This window comes from Muscardinus avellanarius (assembly GCF_963383645.1).
Source record: "Muscardinus avellanarius genome assembly, chromosome: 14".
Lineage (NCBI taxonomy): Eukaryota > Metazoa > Chordata > Mammalia > Rodentia > Gliridae > Muscardinus > Muscardinus avellanarius.
In genome coordinates, this window is record NC_137800.1 from 74991838 (window position 1) to 75011915 (window position 20078).

The 20078-nt window shown below is 43.7% G+C and overlaps 1 protein-coding gene across 1 annotated transcript in view; it reads right to left on the reverse strand.

Annotated features, from left to right (window-relative positions):
* The window catches only part of KIF13A (kinesin family member 13A), a gene marked incomplete at both ends in the record, with an annotated part of 250691 nt that overhangs the window by 8964 nt on the left and 221649 nt on the right, over nucleotides 1-20078 (reverse strand). The window contains 4 exons of the mRNA XM_080710284.1: nucleotides 247-314; nucleotides 10808-11135; nucleotides 12224-12388; nucleotides 14568-14637. Of these exons, the coding sequence (XP_080566410.1) occupies nucleotides 247-314; nucleotides 10808-11135; nucleotides 12224-12388; nucleotides 14568-14637 (631 nt within the window). The remainder of the gene's footprint in view (nucleotides 1-246; nucleotides 315-10807; nucleotides 11136-12223; nucleotides 12389-14567; nucleotides 14638-20078) is intronic.

The following is a 20078-nucleotide window of genomic DNA, read 5'->3' on the forward strand; positions in this document are numbered from 1 at the left end:
CTGATCAAAACGAGTCAAGTCAAATCATCTGCGTAAATTTCTCCAGCAAATTTTCTGCTGAAATCTTTTCTCTCCAAGCAATATAGAAAAGGCTCAGGGAAATGCCTAAAGAGTGAGAGATTTAAGAAGGAGGCTTAGGTGAGCAAGAAGGGAAGGCAAACTCTTCAATTCTGACACACAGTCACCACAGCCATTTCTGAAAACACCATCGATAATTCTTCCAGGTCACAGCCAACCTGAACTCACCTTGAGGTATTTTCCCCTTGTAAGTCTTCTGGGTCTAGATTGGCCCCTTGTTGACCCAAATTCAGAAGCTGTAAAATAAACGAAGGAAAGATGAGTGATACCGTGCAGAAATGGTGTCACGGAAGCCCAGAGTGTCACTTACTAATGTCATAAATAATGAAGTTCTGATAAATAATGCATGGGAAAGAAAAGACCCTCCCCCTTGTCCTTTGTGTTTTCCTAACATTTTAGCCCCACAGCACCGAGGACAAATTGGATAAATATTTATTTCATGGATGAATGCATATTCGTACCATGTTTTGCAATTCCTTATTTTCCTCAAAGACTTTTATGTTAGGCAATTTTTTTTTCTGTATGTTTGGAAAATACTTCAAAATAAAATTTGTTGAAATGATTATCTTTCATTGTTAAGGCATTTTTTTAATCCTCCCTTTTTCTTTTAAGCACAGTTTTTCTCAGACCCCGTACTAATTGCTATGTCAGAGGTAAATAGTAAAATCACATTTATGTAATTCGATCAACGTAGCGCTTTCCCTGAGGGATCATGCCAAAATGGGAACTGTGAACTAAAGAGAGAAAGATATGTACAATACTTTAAAAACAGACAATGAGCCGGGCGTGGTGGTGCACGCTTGTAATCCCGGCATTTGGGAGGCTGAGACTGGAGGATCGCGGTTCGCAGACAGCCTCAGCTACTTAGTGAGGTCCTCCACAACTTAGTGAGACCCTGTTTCAAAATAAAGAATAAAAAAATAGAGCAGGGGATGTAGCTTGAAGGTCAAATGCCCCTGGGTTCCACCCCCAGACCCGCAAAAAAAACTAAACAAAAAAATATAGACATATATATATTTACTATATATATTGGTACTGGGGTTAGAACCCAGGGCCATTCTACCTCCAAGCAACACCTCCAGCCCTATTTTTTATTCTATATTTGAAACAGTATCTCACTGAGTTGCGAAGGGCCTAAGTAGCTGAGGCCATCAGTGAGTGAATCGTGATCCTCCTGCCTCAGCCTCCCAAAGTCTGGGTTACAAGCGTGCGCCACCACGCCCAGCCCAAATATTTACTATATTCTGGCTGTATGTCCTATGGGCAGAAACTTGATGACAGTGTACCTCTTATCATTTGGGGATGAGTAGAACTGGCCATACAGTTAACATTATTTTAAAGTATTTTGATTAAATACTTATATTTTCTTTTGGAAATAAATGGCTCTGTGTGTGTGTGTGTGTGTGTGTGTGTGTGTGTGTGTGTGTGTGTGTGTGTTAATGGGGATGTAAGCCTGGGGCATTCTACCTTCAGATCTCGCTCAATTGTTAAGGCTGGCTTTGAAACTGTACTCCTGTCTCAGACTTCTAAGTACTGGGATTACAGGCATGTGCCACCACACTCCTTTTGTGTGTGTGTGGTACTGGGGTGGAACCCAGGGGGGTTTCTACCTCCGGACTATACTCCCAGACCTATTTTATACTTTATTTGGAAATAGGGTCTCACTAAGTTGCTGAGAGCCTCACTAAGTAGCTGAGGCTGGCTTCAAACCATGCAATCCTCCTGTCTCAGCTTCCCAAGCCCTGGGATTACAGGCGTGCGCCACCACGCCCAGGTACATGCTCCTTTTTAAACAATCTATCAGGCAGGCAACAAAAGCTTCAGATATCCTGTCCCGGTCCACATTGCCCAGTTCAGTGGGATTGTTCTGGGGACTCCCAACTTAGAGAACCTGAGGACAGTTTAGCGATTCTTTAGCAGAAGGTGCCATTCAGTTCTTTAGATATAATAAAATTCTTCAATATGAAAGACTACGTTACAGAAGGTATTTGAGGCAGAGATACATGAAGCTATGGTTGCAAAGGTACAAAATGTGCCCCAGTTAATGGCAATTATCTAAGTGTGGCCTCCCAGAAGTGAGGATGAGGCCAAGGAATACGATTTGTCCTTCTGGCATCTTCAACCCGGTGCTTTCTGCTCTTCCATAGAACAAAGTGCAGGCCTCATCCTGCAACCTGGGGACCAGGCTAGTGATCCGCACTTCTGGCAGAGTGTAGCACCCCTCTCCAGGTACTAATGGCCCTCTGGGAGTTTGCAGGGGGAACCACGCAGGAGGTATTTGGCCACTGAACCCACATCCTTCCTCAAGGAAGGGCAGACAGTCCATTTAGAGGATGCAGGGGCTGCTGAGTCCCCTGGGGTCCCCTCCCGCTTCCTAATTCTTCTCTGCCTGGACCATCTTTTTCCAGCAACAACTGCAAGAAAGCCTCATCCAGCCAGGCATGGTGGTTCACACTTGTCTTCCCAGCATTTGGGAGGCTGAGACAGGATGATCTGGGTTCATGGACAGCCTCATCTACTTAGTGCGGCCCTTTGCAATTCAGTGAGACCCTGTTTCAAAATAATGAAAAAAAAAAATAGGGCTAGGGGTGTAGCTCCGAGGTAGAAAGCCCCTGGGTTCCATCCCCAGACAAAGAAAGAAAGAAAGAGAGAGAGAAAGAAGGAAAGGAACGAAGGAAGGAAGGAAAAGAAAGACTTGCTCTTCTCAGCATCCCCAGCCTTCATTTTTCAAATGCTGTTCCTGTGTATCTACTCCCCTAGGGATCCTAAATTTTTGGAAGACACTGAAAGGTTATTTCCTTCTGGCAGCATAGTGAGGCCCTCTGCAACTTAGTGAGGCCCTAATTCCAAATAAAAAATAAAGTGGTGCATGCTTGTAATCCTAGCATTTGGGAGACGAGACAGGAGGATCACCGTTCAAGGACAGCCTCAGCTACTTAGTGAGGTCCTTTGTAACTCAGTGAGACCCTGTTTCAAAACAAAGAATAAAAAATAGGGCTGGGGGTGTAGCTTGAAGGTAGAATGTCCCTGGGTTCCATCCCCAATACCACCAAATAAAATAAAATAAAATAAAATAAAATAAAATAAAATAGGGTTGAGGGTGTAGCTCAGAAGTAGAATGCTCCTGGGTTCAATCCCCAGTGTTACCAAAAAAAAAAAAAAAAAAAAAAAAAAGGTGTACTAATAATAACCAACTATAAACATTCTCAGGCCTTATTTTCAAGACCAGAGCTAAAAATGAGGTCCTGGTTTAACTTTTGCCTGTCCACAATCGTCCCGTCAGATAGGAAAGATTTAAAGCATGGATTCTCAGGCCAAAACCTACAGAATCTTTAGGGTTGAACCTAGAAATCTGTGGATTTTTTTTAATTTGTTTGTTTGTTTTGGGGGAAACTGGGCATTGAACCCAGGGGCATTTTACTTCTGAGCTACACCCCCAGCCCTATTTTTTATTCTTTATTTTGAAATAGGGCCTAAGTTGCAGAGGGCCTCACTAAATAGATGAGGCTGGCCACAAACCTGCCATCCTCTGGTCTCAGCCTCTCAAGTAATAGGATTACAAGAGTGCGCCATCATACCCACCTTGAAATCCGTGTTTTGGTGCTAAAGATAGAACCTAAGGCCAGGCGTGGTGGCGCACGCTTGTAATTCCCCGGGCTTGGGAGGCTGAGACAGGAGGATCGCACAGGTTCAAAGCCAGCCTCAACTACTTAGTGAGGCTTTTAGCTACTTAGTGAGACCCGGTTTCCAAATAAAATATAAAATAGGTCTGGGAGTATAGCCCGGAGGTAGAAAGCCTCTGGGTTCCACCCCCAGTACCACACACACACACACACACACACACACACACACACAAAGAACCCAAGGCTATGGACTGACAGCCTGGAGAAACCTGTCTCCTGACAAGCTTTCCCCATTTCTCTAATATACTCAATTGTTCTAGTCCTCTGATCTCCTTTTGGATAAGATTCCCTGGAAGTTGTTTGCTTTCCCACACTCTCTGTCTTCTTTACCTTCCTTTCTTACCCCTGGAGTGGTCACATCCAGTTAATTATCCCTCGTATAGAACAAGAATCTGATGAAGAGTTCTGTATCCACCCTTCAAAAGGATAACACAAATGCCAAGTGATGCTCACATGTCTTGTCTACTCTTATCTCTACTTTTTTTTAATCCCATTTTTCTCGTCCTTTACCCTCCTGTCCATGTTCCAAGAGGAAAATCAGAGTCTAACCCTCCATTGAGGACCAGTCCAACAGCATATCTTCAACTTGTGTCAAATGCAAAAATATTACCAGAGATCTAAATGCTGCTTGATTCTTATGGAAACTAAATCATCGGCATATATAAACACCCCAGTGTTTCAAAGTTTGGAGATAGCTTCCAGAGAAAAGGGTATAAGGAATTTATACACATCCCTAAGCTGGGTGTGTTGGCACATGCCTGTAATCCCAGTATTTGGGAGGTGAGACAGGAGAATCACCCACTGCCTCAGCAATTTAACAGGACCCTCAACAGCTTAGTGAGACCCTATATCAAAATAAAAAATAAAATAAAGCTAGGGATATAGCTCAGAGGGAATGCCCTGGGTGTATGTGTGTGTATATATATATATATATATATATATATATATATATATATATGCGTGTGTGTGTATATATATATATATATACATATATATATATACACACATTCTTAAAGTAGATAAATTCCAAAGCAAGATTTTTGTAGATTGCTTGCCATGATTTATTTTGTTTTGTTCTAATTTCTTTTTTCTTTTTTTCCTTCTTTTCTTTTTTTTTTTTTCATGCTCAGGGAAATTCTATCTCTAAGCTAAACCTATAGGCCTATTTAAAATTTTAATGTTCTTAGGTACTAAGGATTGAACCCAAGGGCATTCTACCTCTGAGCTATATACCCTAGCCCTATTTTTTATTCTTTGTCTTTTTTTGTTGTTTGTTTTTAGTACTGGGGACGGAACCCAGGAGCATTTTATCTCCAAGCTACACCCCAGACCTATTTTTTTTATTCTTTATTTTAAAACAGAGTCTCACTGAGGTGCAAAGGGCCTCACTAAGTAGCTGAGGCTGCCTGAACTGTGGTCCTCCTGTCTCAGCCTCCTGAATACTGGAATTATAAGCGTGCACCACCCGCTTGGCCCTTTATTTTGAAACGGTCTCAGTAAGTTGCAGAGGGCCTAAGTAGCTGAGGCTGGCTGCGAACCTGCTATCCTCCTGCCTCAACTTCTCAAGTACTGTGATTACAAGTGTGCACCACCATGCCCTGCTAACCCACAGAACTCTTTCTTTCTTTCTTTCTTTCTTTCTTCCTTCCTTCCTTCCTTCCTTCCTTTCTTTCCTTCTTTCTTTCTTTCTTTCTTTCTTTCTTTCTTTCTTTCTTTCTTTCTTTCTTTCTTTCTTTCTTTCTTTCTTTTTTTCAGTATTGGGGATAGAACCCGGAAGCATTGCACCTCTGAGTTACACCCCTAGCCCTACATTTTTAGTCTTTTTATATTTTTGAAACAGGTTTTCACTGAGTTGTGAAGGGCCTTGCTAAGTAGCTGAGGCTGTCTGGAACCGCGATCCTTGGGTCTCCACCTCCTGAATGCTGGGATTACAAACTTGCACCACCACTACCCTTATTTTTGGTTTCAAACAGGGTCCCACTAGATTGCTGAGAGTCTCACTACTTGCTGAAGATGCCCTCGAACCTACGATTCTCCTATCTCTGTCTTCCCTGTACTGGGATTACAGACATGTGCTACCTACCACGTCCGCTTTATTTATTTATTATTGATTTATTTATTCTCTCTGAATTTATTTGGAGAGAATAGCTCACTCCCTTTGTGTTTTTGTTTTTGAGTACTAGGGATAAAATCCAGGGACATTCTACCTCCCCGCTACATCTCCAGCCTTTTTGTTTTTGTTTTTGAAGCAGGGTCTCAGTCTGGCATGGTGGCACACACCTGTAATCCCAGCCAGCTTTTGGGAGGCTGAGACAGAAGGATACAGGCTCGTGGACAACCTTACTTAGTAAGGTCCTTTGCAACTCAGTGAGACCCTGTTTCAAAATAAAGAATAAAAAATAGGGCTGGGGATGTAGCTCGGAGGTAGAATGCCCCTGGGTTTCATCCCCAGCACTGCAAAACAAACAAACAAACAAACAAACAAACAAACAAACAAGGTCTCCCTAAGTTTCCAAGACTGGCCTGAAACCTTTGGTTCTTCTGTCTCAGCCTCCCAAATACTGAGATTACAGGCATGCACCATTGCACCCAGCTAGCTCACCAGTCTTTTGTGTGAGTCCAGGTAGGTAGGACATGTTAGGCTGGCAATATCCTCAACCTATTTGATTCCACAATGAGGTGCTGAACTCAATTGGAACAGTTTAAATCCTAGAGTGAGGACAGATACACTGACTGAAAATCATTCACAAGCAGTAATTGGGAAGACTCACCCCCTGGGATGGTTGTTGATACTGACAAAAGTCAGCTGTTTATAGACCTGACTCAACACAAAGCCATGTATTATTACAACAGCAGGATTCTACTCTATATTAAATAACAAAGCGCAGCTGGGCGTGGTGGCTCACACCTGTAATTATGCACTTGGAAAGCTGAGACAGAAGAAGCCTAGGTTCGAGGACAGCCTCAGTAGCTGAATTAGAAGATCTCGTTTTCAGATATAAAGCCAAAATATGGAACCAACCCAGGTCCCCGTCAACAGATGAATGGATTGCAAAACTGTGGGAAATACACACAATGGAATTCTACTCAGCCATAAAGAAGAACAAAATCATACCATTTGCAAGAAGATGGAAAGTCCTGGAGAGCATTATGTTAAGTGAGACCAGCCAAGCACAGAAGGAGAAGGTACATATGTTCCCTCTAATATGCCCAAACTAGGGAACGTAGAGGATACCAGTGGGACTCCAGATAATGGAGGGGAAATACCAGCAAAGCTTGAATGGAAAGATAGATGAGGAGGAAGGCTGAACTTGATTAATGAGGGTCCACATCCGAATATGTGTAAAATTATGAATATGGCATGGTTACCCGGGACAATCATTGGTGGGAGGGGGGAAGGGCATCAAGTATAGTTTAAATGTATACCATTTATGTTCAATAAAAAAATTTAAAAAATAAAATAAATTAAATAGGGCTGGGGTGAAGCTCAAGGTAGAGGCCCCCTCCAGGGTTCATAAAAAATGAGGGAAGATGGGCAGACTGAGCAGGTGGTAGAGAAGGGAACTTCTTGGAACTGAGCAGGTTCCAAGAATTACTTCCTCCATTTCAAGAACTATCTCACTGCAGGTTTAAGTTATTGAGAAATATTTTAGCCAAGTGTGGTAAAACAAGCTGGCAATCCCAGTACTTGGGAGGCTGAGGTAGGAGGATGGCAGGTTCAAGGCCAGCCTCCGGAACTTATTAAGATCCTGTTTTAAATTTTAAAAAATAGCTGGGCGTGGTGGCGCACGCCTGTAATCCCCAGGCTTGGGAGGCTGAGACAGGAGGATCGCACAGGTTGGAAGCCAGCCTCGGCTACTTGGTAAGGCCCTCAGCAACTTAGTGAGACCCTGTTTCCAAATAAAATATATAAAATAGGTCTGGGAGTATAGCCTGGAGGTAGATAGCCTCTGGGTTCCACCCTCAGTACCATAAAAAAAAAGTTATATTTATTTTTTCCCCTTGAAATCAATTAAGCAGCAGTACCTCTTCCAAGCTGGTTGGTCAGGAAGTATAAATGATGTCATCTCTTTTAAATGCCCAAAATAAAGAAAATAATTTTCTTGAACAGAAGGTCCTCCCCCTCGCCTGGCATGGTGGCGCACGCTTGTAATCCCCGCGCTTGGGAGGCAGAGACAGGAGGATTGCGCAGGTTTGAAGCTAGCCGCGCACGCGCTGGCTTAGGAGATCCTGTTTCCAAATAAAAATGTAAAAATAGGTCTGGGAGTGTAGTCCGGAGATAGAAGGGCTTCCAGGAACCCCAGTACCACCAAAAAAAAAAAAAAAAAAAAAAAAGTCCTCCCCCACCCCCACCTCCCACAAACAATGATATAGAGGTGGAGTTATGGACCAAAGAAATCACAGACTTCACGGGTGAACGAGACTATGAAGTTCTGGTCCCAGAAGTAATAGATGAGTTATTTCAACTTCTCCCTAGACATGCCCATGGAGTTTAGGCTTTATTCTGTGTGTGTGTGTGTGTGTGTGTGTGTGTGTGTGCGTGTGTGTGGTATTGGGGATGGAACCTGGGAGTCTTCTACCTCCGAGCTACCCCTCCAGACCGATATTATATTTGGAAACAGGGTCTCACTAAGTTGCTGAAAGCCTAAGCTGCTGAGGCTGGCTTTGAACCTGCAATCCTCCTGTCTCCTGTCTCTGCCTCCCAAGTACTGGGATCCCAAGCCCAGCTGTTTTTTATTTTGAAACAAGATCTCGCTAGGTTGATGAGAGTGTCACTACTTCCTAAGACTGTCCTCGAACCTATGATCGGAAGCTCCCTTTTCAGCCACCCCAATACTGAGATTACAGGCATGTGTCACTACGCTTGATTTAGCACTTTGAAGTTTTAATACAAATTGCCTAAAATGGAACAGTGTCTCCTCCAGAATAATGCAGAATTCTATAATGCCTTCGTTCCAATTGCTCTTTCTCTTACTGTGGACTATATTTGAATCCCACTTCATCTTTATTACTCCCACAAAGTTTTATTTGGTCAATTCTTTTTTAGATTTATCCACTTATTAACTAATTTCTGTGCTTACCACTCTTGCCCCTTTCTTGTGTGTGTGCTGGGATTAAAGTGAGGGGCATTTTATGTTTACACTCCCAGCCCTATTTTATTTTATTTTTTTATTTTGAAATGGTCTCACTAGGTTGCTGAAAGTTTCCCTAAGTGCCATTGCGTTTTTAATTTGATTTTAATTTTCATCAAATTTCATTTTTCCAATGCATCTATTCTTATTGCATTGGGGACATATGAAAGGTAAGTCACCTCATAAAGGAAGGGATACGCAATCCTTCATTCACACTAAACGTGGAGAACTGTTGCAGACCACCAAGGGTTAAATTTCTGAGGCCAATTAGACCTCCTTAAGCAGCGAAGGGAGAGAGCTGTGGAGAGGAGAATTCCTGCACGCAGATCATCTCCTGGTTCAATATCAGACAGGAGCCCAGGGGGACATTCCTCCTGTGCTGCGTCTGACCTTGATGTTTGCTGAGCATGGCCCTTTTCTCCAGATTACAAGTTGCTTTCTGTGTATCCTGAGTTTGGCATTAACTGATGCTTTGTTTAAACTTATCAATAAAAGAGGCTTCTGTGAGGAGACTTGCAGAGGTAGCAGAGAAGGAGTAGAGAAGGTGCACTCTGCTATTTTCTCCATCTGCCCCATAACTAAAATAAATAAACTAAAATTCTTTTTTGTGTGTGTGGTACTGGGGGTTGAACCCAGAGGTATTCTACCTTCGAGCTACACCCCCAGCTCAATTTTATTTATTTATTTATGCAGTACTGGGGATGGAACCCAAGGGCATTCTACCTTCAAGCTATACCCCCAGCCCTATTTTTTATTCTTTATTTTGAAACAGGGTCTCACTAAGTTGCAGAGGGCCTCACTAAGTAGCTGAGGCTGCCCGCGAACCACAATCCTCCTGTCTCAGCCTCCTGAATGCTGGGATTACAAGTATATGCCACCACGTCTGGATCCAGTTTTATTTCTTATTTGGAAACAGGGTCTCACTAGGTTGATGAGAGTCTCACTACATCTTTGAACCTGCCATCCTCCCATCTCAGCCTCCTAAGTACAGGGATTACTGGTGTGCACCACCACACCTGGCTCACTAAAATTCATTTATGACCAAGAGTCTACAGGTAAGGACACGAATCAGCCTAAACTGCCTGTGGGTCCTGAGAAATGATCCTCGGCAGAAAACCCCGGGTAACATGATTTGTAGAAAGGAAAGATAGATGCTTGATATTAACACATACCTCCACTGCGTGGTGACCGTGTTTCAGTGTAAGGAACTGCATATGCATTGTCCCCCATCATCATTTCAGCAACTCGGGGAGGCAGATATTGTCACCAATCTGTTTGTAGATGGGGAAACTGGGCCTTAGTTTAAGGATTGGCAAGATCACAAGAATTGGAAAATGGCAGAACGGGATTCAAATCGAGGAAGACTGTTCTCGTCAGAATCTGTAAGTCTCCAAATCTTGTCAAAAGAACTGCATAACAGTCGCCATGCTCCTATTTGACTGTTTTGAGTGTTCAGCAGAAAAGAGGAAAGTGCAGGCAGTGGCATCCCTCCTAGTTGGCTTGGATACCCTGCCATCTGTATCTCCTTCGCCTGGTGATCTCCAGCCTGTAAGGAGATAAACTGCAGCTTTTGACTGAAAGTTGGGGCCTCTTGTATAGATGCAGTGAATGGGTGATATCTATAGAAAGAATAAGCTTATTTATTTATTTATTTATTTATTTTTGTAGTACTGGGGATGGACCCCGGGGGCATTCTACCTCCAAGCGACACCCTCTGCCCTATTTTTTTCCCTCTATTCTTTATTTAGAAACAGGGTCTCACTGAGTTGCAAAGGGCCTCACTAAGTAGCTGAGGCTGTCTGCGAACCACAAGCCCCCTGTTTCAGCTTCCCAAATGCTGGGATTACAAGCGTGCGCCACCATGCCCGGCAGAATAAGCTTATTCTAGTGGGACCTTTGTAGTGACTTCCTTACCGAGCATAGAAAAGTCAAGCACACTTGGCGGTGAAGAAACCTGGAACACTACTTTATTCAGGTGATGGTCAGTGCCAACAGTGATGTCATGTGCCCTTGACAGGTGATAAAAATGGCCCTTTATCTCTGTGATCCCCCTTCTAAAGTTCCAAAACTCTGGTCCGATCACAAGATAAACACCCAACAAATCTCGCAAAGGGGCTTCTACCTTATCATACTCCTCGAAACTGTCCAAGACATCAAAACAAGTCAAGTCAGACACTGTCAGAGGCAAGAGGAGCCCAGGAAGATATAAAAATGAGATGTAATGTACTTTCCTAGATGAGATCTGGGAAAAGAAATGGGAATCAGGTAAAAACTGAAGAAATTAAAACCAATTCTGAAGCTTAATCATATAGGTGTGTGTGCATTTATATCATCTTTGCGTATATGTGTGTGTGTGTGTGTGTGTGTGTGTGTGTGTGTGAGATAAAGTTAAAATCATGTTTTTTGATGGGAGAGAAATGGGACCCTTGGAAAGCATTATGTAAGTATAAACTGTTGCGGTGAAATGTGTTTGGGGTGTGTGGGGAGAAGTAATTCCCCCACCACAACCACACAAACAGAAAAACAGAAAAACCGTGGATTCTTGTCCTAAGCTAAGAATAAATATGCATAGTTTGGACAGTTGCTGAAGATTTAAAGAAGCTTATTAAAAAGATAGAAATACAGGATATAGTTACAGCCCAGTGCCCCAGAGAGAGAGGGACGCAGGGGGGGAATCCGAATGGAATATACCACAGAGCCCCAGTATGCTGAGTTCTTATCCTAAGTCCGAGGCAGGTCCTTTGATCTATAGATATGCTAGCCCGGTATCTCTAGCCCCATCCTGTTTCTGCTATCTCTCCAGCCGGATTTGGGGCGGGAGGGGGGAGCAGTCCTGTCTCCATATACAGGCCTCTACCTTTTGTTTCCCTCCCAAGATGTGTTAAATTGTTTCTCCGGGCCAGGCATGGTGATGCATGCTTGTAATCCCTGCACTTGGGAGGCTGAGACAGGAGGATGGCACGGGTTCGAAGCCAGCCTCAGCTACTTAGTGAGGCTTTCAGCAACTTAGTGAGACCCTGTTTCCAAATAAAATATGAAATAGGTCTGGGAGTATCGCCCGGAGGTAGAAAGCCCCTGGGTTCCACCTCCAGTACCACCAAAAAAAAAAAAAAAAAAAAAAAAATTGTTTCTCAGGGTCTGGGATTTTCTCCCATCCCTCAGGCCATTTGTTTTTCCTGGCTCCAGCTTTCTTCCTTCTCTTTAGAAATGTAAAGAAACCCCTTCCCTGACTCTGGCCTTTCTTTAGTATACACAATATTTTCAAAATTGGAAATCCTTCCCAATGCTGATACATGAATACATTGTAAAACCTCTTCCCAATACTAGTACATGAACAATCCTGTAAAGCCGGATCCATACTCCTGGGTCCCGGTTAGGAATAACCTGAGGTCCTCCAGGGCAAGTTCTGTATCTGAGAGCAGAGACCATTTCAATAGCTCCTGCAAGCCCACTGTGCAGCTGGTCGTGCACTGAGACACAGGAGCGCAATGCTGGCTAGTAACGCAATGGGAGGAGTCAGAAAAAGTAATCATACAATTATTTAATTATAGTATTCACAATGTGTGAGTTTGGGGGGAAGGGGGAACTGGAGGTTGAATCCAGAGGCATTCTACCTCTGAGTGGCACCCCTAGCCCTTAATTTTTTTATTTACAGGGTCTTGCTAAGTTACTAAGGTTGGCCTCAAACCTGTGATCCTCCTGTCCCAGTCTCTCAACAAGGATTGGATCATGGGTGTGTGCCGCTGCCCAGCTCTCAGTGTACTATTATAGTATACTATGATTATGTACTAGAGGTGAAACCCAGCCTACCCTGAGGGATTTCATACGCCTCCCTAGGAATTCCTTTTGAGCTAAAACCAAAGTATATTTATCATATTTTATTAACAAAATAATCCCATTTTTTGGTTAATATCTTCAGGGTTTGAAAAAAACCTATGTTCATGAACTTTTCATTTGTCGGCAGTTTTATTCCTAAAGTTTTCCTTAATATTGCTGAATGAATTAAGGTGTGCGTGGCTTTCCTATTTTGAGCAAAGCCATCTATCAATCCATGTGCTTGTGCTTCTAATTGAAGCTGACCTCAAAAGAATCAGGTAAAAAAATACAACCATAAATATAAGCGTAATCGATCATTAGTCTCCACCAGGAATACTGGTCTACTTTGATTACCAAAACCCACATTCAAATAGTCTCACACTTTTTGTTAACATCTCCTTTGTCTTCTATGGAATGAAGCTTTCCTTTTAACCTGCTCTTTATGAATAAAAGCCTAAGTCAAGAGTTGGATGCCAGCCGGGCAAGGTGGCGCACGCTTATAATTCTGGCATTTGGGAGGCTGAGACAGGAGGATCACGGTTCAAGGCCAGCCTCAACTACTTAGTGAGGTCCTCTGCAGCTCAGTGAGACCCTGTTTCTAAATAAAGAATTAAAAAATAGGCTGGGGGTATAGCTCGGAGGTAGAATGCCCCTGAGTTCCATCCCTGGTACTGCAAAAAAAAAAAAAAAAAAAAAAAAAAAAAGGGTTGGATGCCTATGAGATAGGAATTGGGGAAGGGCTAAATGAATGAATGATGTGTGCATGTATGACTACAGAGCACCAATAAAAAAAATTAAAAAAAAAAAAGCCGGGCATGATGGCGCACGCTTGTAATCTCAGCATTCGGGAGGCTGAAACTGGAGGATTGCCTTTCAAGGACAGCCTCAGTGACTTAGTGAGGCCTTCTGCAACTCAGTGAGACCCTGTCTCTAAATACAGAATTAAAAAATAGGCTTAAAAAATAGGCTGGGGTGTAGCTCCAAGGTCAAATGCTCCTGGGTTCCATCCCCAGACCCCTCCAGACCCCTCTCCCCCAAAATAGGGCTGGAGTGTAGTTTGGAGGTAAAATGCCCCTGGGTTCATCCTCAGCACCAAAAAAAAAAAAAAAAAAAAAAAAAAAAAAGGACTTGGACGCCTATGCTCAAAGGTTCTAGTTAGCTTTGCTTTGTCCCAAGACTTCCGCTATATAACTTCTAACTACTATGGCACTTTAAAATATGTCTCCAAAGCCGGGCGTGGCGACGCACGCTTGCAATCCCAGCATTTGGGAGGCTGAGACAGGAGGATCGCACAGGTTTGAAGCCAGCCTCAGCTGGCTTAAGAGACCCTATTTCCAAATTTAAAAAAAAGTATAAAATAGGTCTGGGAGCGTAGCCTGGAGGTAGAAGGGCTTCCAGGAACCCCAGTACCACCAAAAAGAAAAAAAAAAAAAAGAAAAAAAATATATAATAGTTTTGGGAGTGCAGCCTGGAGGTAGAAAGCCCCTGGGTTCCATCCCCAGTACCACCAAAAGGAAATAATAATAATAATAATAATAATAATAATAATGATGAGAGGTGTAGCTTGGAGGTAAAACAACCCTGGGTTCCATCCCCAGTACCTCAAAAATCAAGAAATAAATAAAATGAAAATTAAAACACACACATACACACACACACACACACACACACATATGTATATATGTATATATATGTCTCCAAATTTGTTTAAAGTCCTTTTCTCAAAAGGAGGAGCCTGTTTCTCCCCCCCTTTGGTGGGGCAGACATCAGTACCTCTTTTCCAATAAATAGAACGGTGGGACTTCTGAGACAAAGTCATAAAGGCATTGTGACCCGTTTCCTCTCTTGAACCACTGACGTTCAGGAAGTCAAACCCCACAGTCGACACCATAAGGAAGTGCCAACTTGCCAGCTGTGGGTGAACCACCCTAAAAGTGGATCCTCGTTGTCCATCAAGCCTGAAGTTAGCTGTAGCTCTGGCTGGCATTTGACTGCAGCCTCCTGAGGCATGGGAACAAGAGCTGTGCAGACTTACCCACACCGAATTTTAGACCCATAGAAATTACCTGAGATGATAAACAGTTAATGTTGTTATAAGCTGCTAAGAGTGAGGGTAAACTGGGCATGGTGGCACACGCTTGTAATCCCCGTGTTTGGGAGGCCGAGACAGGAGGATTGTGCAGGTTCGAAGCCAGCTTCAGCTACTTAGGCTCTCAGCAACTTAGTGAGACCCTGTTTCCAAATAAAAAATAAAATAGGTCTGGGAGTGTAGCCCAGAGGTTGAAAGCTCCTGAGTTCCATCTCCAGTAACACACACACACACACACACACACACACACACACACACTAAGGGTAATCTATTATGCAGAATTGCCTTTCTTTCTTTCTTTTCTTTTCCTTTCCTTTCCTTTTCTTTCTTTTTTTTTTTTTTTTCCGGTACTGGGGATGAAATCCAGTGGCATTCTACCTTCGAGCTACACCCCAAGCCTGATTTTTTTATTCTTTATTTTGAAACAGTCTACACTGAGTTGCAGAGGGCCTCACTAATTAGCTGAGGCTGGCTGTGAACCACGATCCTCTTGTCTCAGCCTCCCAAATGCTGGGGTTACAAACGTGGGAAACCATGCCTGGCTTCAGGTAACTGCCTTTCTTCCAAGTATATATCACCATATATCAAAGGACTAACTTAAAAACTGTGGGTAAATAGGCTTCCTCACATCATCATCAAAGCAGCCCTGACTGCAAGTGGTACCCAGGTTAGATCTCACCTTCTCATTCTTAGTGATTTCTTCCTCTTGGCAGTTGATGTGGCTAAGTATTTTAACTCTGGTGTTTATAAGTAGGCTTGTTTTATTTGCGGTTAACCACATGCTAAATAGATTAAGCTGATTCAACAAGGGTGATTATCAGTCATAGAGGTGTGGCTTTTCACTCAGATGTGTTTTCTTTGACCAAAAAGTCTTAGGAAAATTGTTCTATTGTGCTGTGATAGCCCCCAAATCTCCTTCTGGACTAGAACCAGACAAACTATCACAAAGAAACTTAAGAACATCTCCAGGATCTGACTCAGGCAGGTATTTAGGAGATAAAATGTCCCACATAATTATTTACAGCTGTTATAAACACTGCTTTATTTTTTGTGTGTAGTGCTGAGAGTGGAACCCAGAGAATTCCTACCTCCACGCTATACTCCCAGACCTATTTTTTCTATTTTATTTGGAAACAGGGTCTCACTAAGTTGCTGAGAGCCTCACCAAGTAGCTGAGGCTGGCTTCAAACCTGTGTGATCCTCCTGTCTCAGCCTCCCAAGCACGGGGATGACAAGCGTGCGCCACCACACTCGGCTTAAACACTGCTTTTTTTTGTGGTACTGGGGATTGAACCCAGGGGTGTTCTACCTCTGAGTGACACCCCCAGCCCTATTTCTTATTTTTAACATGATTTAATTTAATTTAATTTTTCTTGGTGGTACTGGGGTTCCTGGAAACCCTTCTACCTCTGGGCTACACTCCCAGATCTATTTTTATACTTTTTTTTTTTTTAATTTGGAAACAGGGTCTCTTAAGCCAATGTGGCTGGCTTCAAACCTGCACGATCCTACTGTCTCCGCCTCCCAAGCGCGGGGATTACAAGCATGCGCCACCACGCCCGGCTATTTCTTATTTTTAAAACAGGGTTACACGCCAGGCATGGTGGCTTAAGCTTGTAATCCCCGCGCTTGGGAGGCTGAGACAGGAGGATCCCGAAGGTTCAAAGCCAGCCTCAGCTACTTAGTGAGGCTCTCAGCAACTTAGTGAGACCCTGTTTCTAAATAAAGTATAAAATAGGTCTGGGAGTATAGCCCAGAGGTAGAAAAGAGCCTGGGTTCCAGCCCCAGTACCACCACCACCAAAAAAAAAAAATAAAACAGGGTCACACTAAGTTGCAGAGTGCCTGGCTGCAAAACCGCAATCCCCCTGTCTCAGCCTCCCAGGTCCTGGGATTAGAAGCGTGCGCCATCATGCCCCGCTGCTTTCCAGGTTTGAAATTGAAATAGTTCAAAACATTTTAAATACCGTGCCGGGCATGGTGGCGCACGCTTGTAATCCCCGCGCTTGGGAGGCGGAGACAGGAGGATCGTGCAGGTTCAAAGCCAGCCTCGCTGGCTTAAGAGACCCTGTTTCCAAATAAAAAGTATAAAATAGGTCTGGGAGTGTAGCCCGGGGGAAGAAGGGCTTCCAGGAAGCCCAGTACCACCAAAAACAAAACATTTTAAATACTGTGAAAGGATCATGTTGGTTTACACTATTCTACAACCAAACTGGATCTTTTTTCTCTCCAAGTTGATCTTTTGTTCTTCCAGAGATACCAGTTTCAAAACTTACCTGTTAGCTAGGCATGGTAGCATACGCCTATTATCCCAGTACTTGGGAGGCTGAGACAGGAGGATTGGAGGTTTGAGGACAACTGCAGCAACGTAGGCCCTCTACAACTTAGTGAGACCCTGTTTCAAACTAAAAAAATAAAATAGGTCTGGGGGTATAGCTCAGAGGTAGAATGCTTGAGTTTAATCTTCAGTACAAAAAAAAAAAACACAAAAAACAAACCAAGCAAAAAACATTGTGGTCTTTTTTTTGTGGGGGGGAGTACTAGGTATGGAACCCAGGAACATTCTACCTCTGAGCTCCATCCCCAGCCGTACTTTTTATTCTTTATTCTGAAACAGGGTCTCACTGATTTGCAAAGGGCCTCACTAAGTAGCTGAGGCTGTCTGCGAACCATGATCCTCCCGTCTCAGCCTCCTGAATGCTGGGATTACAAGTGTGCACCATCACGCCCGGCTTTATTCTTTCATTTTTGAAATAGGACCTCATTATGTTGTTGAGGCTGGCCACGAACCTGTGATCCTCCTCTCTCAGCCTCCCAAGTACTGGAATTACAAGCGAGTACCACCACGCCCCGCAAAAATTATGTTTCTTGGTAGACCATTCTTTGTCCTACTGAGGAGGTAGAATAGGAAGTAGGCAGATAGGGAAGAGGCCTCAGTAGAAAAAAACTTAATTTCCTGAGGGGCAAGGAATACTAATTAAATTCCAAGGCTCCTAAAAGAGATCAGCTCTTCCAAGGTTCAGAGATAAGAATGTCCAAAGCTTCACAAAACCATCTGTTTACTAATCAACAAACCCAGGAGACATCACTGGAACAAGTCTGACACTCCTACTGAAAGGAAACCCTTCAAAGGACATGCAAATACCCTATGCAAATTCTGAGAGCTGCTTCCCAAACTCCAAGCAGTAGAGGACATGCAGACATATATAAACCCCTAGCGCAGTCACCAGGACGGTTACCCACTCTTGGAACCCCTCCCTGTTGGGGAGCTTCTCTCTTGCAGGTCGCTTAGCTTTGAGAGAAGGTGGAGTGAAACTGAAGGCACGTGTCCCGGGCTACACTCGGGTAGTGACCTGAAGGCCTCTGCTGGACATCAAGGCCGACCAGGGCCCCTAGGGGTGACCTGTACTTCCTTTCTGGCAGATTGTGTGGACTCTGGGAAAAAGCAGCTTGCAACTGAAGGCACTTGGCCCGGGATATACTCAGGTAGTGACCTGAAGGCAGCTACTGGACACAAAAGCCAAAATAGCCCTTAGGGGTGTTTGTCCACTTTTCCCTATTCCCTGTTGCTTCCAGTAAACATTTTACTCCCCTTCCTGTGGTCTGTGGGACTTCTTCGCTCACCGCAGACTAGAACCCGGTAAGGAAACGCCGAGTTCCTTCTCAAGAAACTCCCGGAGACTTCCGGGAAGATGGTGACCGAGAAAAGCGGGGCTTAAGAGCCCCACTAACAACCAATCTCCATTACCACAAAATCAGTGCCTTTCATAGCCAGAAAACACCATCACCAGAGAAACAAAAAAATCACCAGGCCCCAGAGAGAAAGCAGACTGAGAACAGAGCTCAGAGCCACAGAGTAGATACACCAGCCTCACGCCCGAGGATGCAGCAGCAGCGCCATATTGCCGGCGGCAGCGGCGAATTCACCGGACGGCTACAGCAAACCGAGGTGAGTCGCTGCGGAACAGCCAGGTGGGATTTTTCAGCACAGGGAGCATCTAAAGCTCCCAGTGGCTGAGCTCAGCACACGCAGCAGGGACTCAAAGTGGAATTCAAAACCAAAAAGAAATAAGCCAGCCTCACGGCCGAGGGCGTGGCAGCAGCGCCATATTGTCACCGGCAGCAGCAGCAGCGAATTCACCGAGTCCAGTACAGCTACATCTGCGAACTCAAGAACAGTTAGTCAAATTGCGGGCAACAGAGGAGAAATCCCAGTACTGTACTCCCTGGGACTTGACCCAGTGGGGGAGGGGTGGTGGCAGAGATATCACACCATAGGAGAACGTGCAACCTGGCACCCCCCCATAGTTTAAAGCAGCCTCTATCGACTCCCTGGGTCGGAGACTCTGTGATACAACCCAGTAAAGGAGTAGTGGGGTCAGAGATACTACAGACTCGAGATCCAGAGCACCTTAAGCGAAGTCATAGTGACCCAAGGGAAGAACCCAGAGAAGGCACAAACTTCTGAAATCATGGGAAAGAGGAATAACACTGGAGCGATGAATGCCCACAACCCCACAACATCAGAATCCGATAAAACAGAAAATCAGAGATTTCTAGAAGATCAAATCAGGAAAATAACTTTAGAAATAATAGAGGTGCTTCGAAAATAACTCAGAGAGAGCCAAAAAGAGATAAAGGATGCAATTAATGAAGTAAAGTCCTCAATTCAAAGCACAAACAACCGATTAGACCACATGGAGAACAGAATCTCGCTCTTAGAAGATGATCATTCCAAAAATGAACACATAGTTTCTAATCTAGGAAAAAATATCCAACAGCAGGAATCTGACATTGAAGAAATATGGGCCCATTTTAAGAGAGCTAACCTAAGAATAATTGGAATAGAGGAGGGAAAAGAAAGTGAAACCAAAGGGATCAACAATCTCTTCAAGGAAGTAATAGCAGAAAATTTTCCAAACATAGAGCAAGAGGTTGATACACAGATCCAGGAAACTTATAGAACTCCCTTTAGACAGGATCGGAGAAGAGGATCCCCACGCCACATAATTGTCAAAATGACCAATGTGGAAGCCAAGCAGAGAATCTTAAAGGCAACAAAAACAAAGGGCCAACTGACATTCAGAGGCAAACCAATTAGAATCACTCCAGACTTCCCAAACCAAGTCATGAGAGCCAGAGGGCTTGGAGTAACATATTCCAAACTCTGAAAGAAAACAACTTCCAGCCAAAAATTTTCTACCCAGCAAAACTTTCTATCAAATTAGATGGAAAAACAAGAAGCTTCCATGACAAACAGAAACTGAAGGAATTTATGTCT